Source organism: Nematolebias whitei, chromosome 1 (assembly GCF_014905685.2).
Source record: "Nematolebias whitei isolate Nwh7 chromosome 1, NemWhi1, whole genome shotgun sequence".
Classification (NCBI taxonomy): domain Eukaryota; kingdom Metazoa; phylum Chordata; class Actinopteri; order Cyprinodontiformes; family Rivulidae; genus Nematolebias; species Nematolebias whitei.
In genome coordinates this window covers 48,647,319-48,650,841 of record NC_056498.1, presented here as the reverse complement: position 1 = coordinate 48,650,841, position 3,523 = coordinate 48,647,319, and the positions used below count along the sequence as shown (strand labels likewise).

The 3,523-nt window shown below is 46.4% G+C and overlaps 1 protein-coding gene across 1 annotated transcript in view; it reads right to left on the bottom strand.

Moving 5' to 3' along the window:
- Window positions 1-1,408: 1,408 nt before the first annotated feature.
- LOC119423797 (signal-induced proliferation-associated 1-like protein 2) overlaps window positions 1,409-3,523 on the bottom strand; it is a 111,539-nt gene continuing 109,424 nt past the window's right edge. The window contains exons 19-21 of the mRNA XM_037691246.1: window positions 2,973-2,976; window positions 2,334-2,415; window positions 1,409-1,925 (exon numbers count right to left, since the gene is read on the bottom strand). Of these exons, the coding sequence (XP_037547174.1) occupies window positions 1,779-1,925; window positions 2,334-2,415; window positions 2,973-2,976 (233 nt within the window). The 3' untranslated portion in view covers window positions 1,409-1,778. The remainder of the gene's footprint in view (window positions 1,926-2,333; window positions 2,416-2,972; window positions 2,977-3,523) is intronic.

Here is a 3,523-nt window from a genome sequence, read left to right as displayed (position 1 = left end):
CGCCCCTCCCGTTATCGATACAAACCGGTATTAATGTAGCGCTAAGCTAGCAGGCGGGTAACATAGACGTGACTACCCCAGCCCATCGTCGATAAAAACGGGTAGCAACATAGCACTAAGCTAACCAGTGGGCAAACCAGACGCGACTCTGTTCCGCCCCTCCCGTTATCGATACAAACCGGTATTAATGTAGCGCTAAGCTAGCAGGCGGGTAACATAGACGTGACTACCCCAGCCCATCGTCGATAAAAACGGGTAGCAACATAGCCAGCAACATAGCACTAAGCTAACCAGTGGGCAAACCAGATGCGACTTTGTTACGCCCCTCCCATCATTGATGAAAACCAGCATCAACGTAGCGCTAAGCTAGCAGGTGGGCAACACAGACATGATTCCGTCCTATCCTCCTCCACCCCAGTAGACAAAAATAAAATACGATGAGCTCCCCATCAAGGGAGCTGACCTAGAGGAAACACCGTACGCCATAAAGGAAGTTTCACGGACGTGAAACGTAAATCTGTCAATCTGCGTTCGATTACCCCGCGGCTTTCTCAAGGACCTGGATGTGCGACACAAAAAACTGAATTTTGGAATTAAAATTGAATTCTAGAACTGAAAATGAAAAAAAAAGTCAAACTGAATTTTCAATACAACCAAATACAGTTTCTGAGCAAATGAATTCAGTTTCAAAGCATTAAATTCAGATTCAATTCAATGAAATTCATGTTCATACCAGTGGATTTAATTTCAGATTACGTGAATACAGATTCAATCTGAGCGACTCAAATTCAGTTTCTGCCCATAGAAAAGCATCGGTGATTGGACTGAATCCAGGATCTCGCCGAGCCACTTTCAGACCCAACGCTCGACTCTGCAGCCGGCGGCCGTCCAGAGTGACGGACGATCCAGGTCCCCTCAACTAAAACCATAACAGGAAGTGACAGAACGTTCTGAAAGTCGTGCGGCTGCGATGGTTGTTTTCCAAACAATATGAGCGCCTACAGGTTTTTTTATATTTCTATCGTCCTCCCTGTCTTTAACAATCCAAAGCTAATACAACCCTATTTCTAGGAAATGTTAGGTCAAGTATAAAAAAATGATCAGATTGTTGTGATGCGCTCGATTCTCCTGGAGAAAAGTCGCTCGGTGTGTGAGAAGAAAACCTTAAACATCCAACGGGTTTGTAACTTTGGGAACCAGAACCTCAGGGAGGGAAAAAGAAGGATCTCAGTTGAGCTACATTCATCCCCCCTCCTCCCCGTTTCAAGTCCACCACATGTGGCTTCCTCTCGGTGTAATCAGACAGTAAGTGTCACTTCATTTAGTCGAGTACCCCCCCCCCCCCCCACACACACACCCCCGGCTTCCTGTGAACAGCTGTGTGACAGTGTGCGCAGTATGATCCAGTACAGCTGAGTACAGTACAGTAGACCGACGTGTTCGTAGGTAGATTAAATGTTGACTACAGTGAAGGAGTTTTTTTACATTCCACTACTGTAAGGAGATCCAGGAGGACCCCCCCTGAGAGGGATGTCTTTCTCGATTTCTGTCCAGCGCATAAAACGAGGTTTCCCCAGGAGCCCCGTTTGGCTCGACGGAGAGGCCTTCAGCTTCTGGTGGGGGAGGATGCCAAAGCTGCGGTCCAGATCGGGGCTCGGGGCTCTCACACAGTGCACAACAGTCTTTAATACTCTCGGTAAAAGTTTCATCTGAACATCGTTTACGTTTAGATCACGAGGAGCTCCGAAACGGGAGTCGAGCGTGCTCCGCCCTTGGACTCAGGGCTTCTTGTCGATGGAGTGAAAGAACCACTCGGTGAACTTCCTGAGCTGAGCCGCGGCCGTCTGGCTCTCCTCCTGCAGCCGCATGTTGTCCTGCCTCAGGTGCTGCACCTCCTCCTGCAGCATCGCCTTGTCCTCCTTCTCCTGAAGACGCACACAGAGCCAAAATGGAGACGTGAGGCAAGAAACTGAACGGGTACGAAGGAGCTGATAAGTGCCCCGCTATTACAAGAACATCTGTCTTTCATGGTGTAAACGAGAGGCAGTGAAAGGCGGAGCAGCCTCCTCTGTTCTGACAAACGTGCACTTCCTCCACCTCATTTTCAACACTTTGGTGGAGGTGGGGGCGTGTCGGCTCTGGGATACAATAAGGAAAGGAAGCAGGATATCAAATTAAGTGGATGTGTTTGTATTACGCAGACCTCGAGGCACCCATTACTCACTGTCAGGACACAGACATGCACGTTTGCCTGCGTATATACACTGTATATATAAAAACACACACAAAGGAACCACAAAATGTATAGAAATTAGCGATACACGAGAACTCGCCTTTCTGAGGTCGTGCTGCAGCTGCCTGAGGATCACCTCCAGCTGGTTGACTTTACCGGTCAGTGTGGACGGAGAACTGCTGCTGGTTTAGAGAGAGACATGAAGAAGGTGAGCTTAAAGCAAAATAACTGAACTTGTTGTGACATAAATCAAACGTGCGTTCAGAACTGAGGGATCTGAACAGTGGATGTTTGTAGTTTTCCAGACGAGTGTTTGTCTGGACTGGAACTGAACGGGGAACGTGAGTAAACCTTCATGTTCTTGGTGTAAGTGGGTAGAAGAGAAGAACGGAGGTAGTTTTTTTGTTTTTCTTGTCAGACGCGGTGCAGTGACGCGTCCTGGGAAGAGGAGGGAGCAATTATTCTACCACCAGGTGCAGAGGTGGAGCCAGGGGGAGGCCGATGGTGGCCTTGGCCCAAATAGATCAACTTTCAGCCACCCCAAACATTTGAGGAAACTACACTTTTAATCAATATAGAAACTAGAAAGCATAGTTTTATCAAATAATAGGGTTGGCCGGTTTACATACACAGTAGTCCCTCGATAATTTGCGGTTCGACTTTCGCGGACTCACTGTTTCGTGGGTTTTCAACTTAAGATCGTACAAGACACATGACTGTCAACTTTAATATTACTCACATGACTGGGACGGTAGGGGATAAAAACGGGAGCAGGAACCAACCAATAGGGCAAAAATCAAAACAAAACAAAAAAATACTTCAAACAGGCACCGCCATTTTGTAGTTTTCTTTCACTTAGCCTACACTGTAACGCAAGTCAAAAGAACTACACTACCCAGAAGCCAACAGTGCTTCCGGCAGCTGCTTTGTGCTGAAATTCAAAGAACAGCAATGGAGGGAGCAAACATTAGCGGAGAAACCGATGTGGTAAAAATAGTTTTGCAACACAAAGTCAGAAGTAACGATGCATCTATGAAGCTCACAGAACTGGCAGGAAAGTCTTTAAATAATCCTGAAGCTGAACGCATCCTTCAGGTTGTAGCATCTTCACTGCTGAGTACCCATATAAAATTCTGCAGTACTATACAGTACATATACGTATGTTGTTAAAATGATGTAGATTTAAGAGTTTAGAACAATGCAAGAGTGTGGGAAGGGTTTATAAAGCCTTAAAATATTTATAAGTACTAAAATATAACGTCCCTACTTAGCAGATTTTCACCTTTCGCA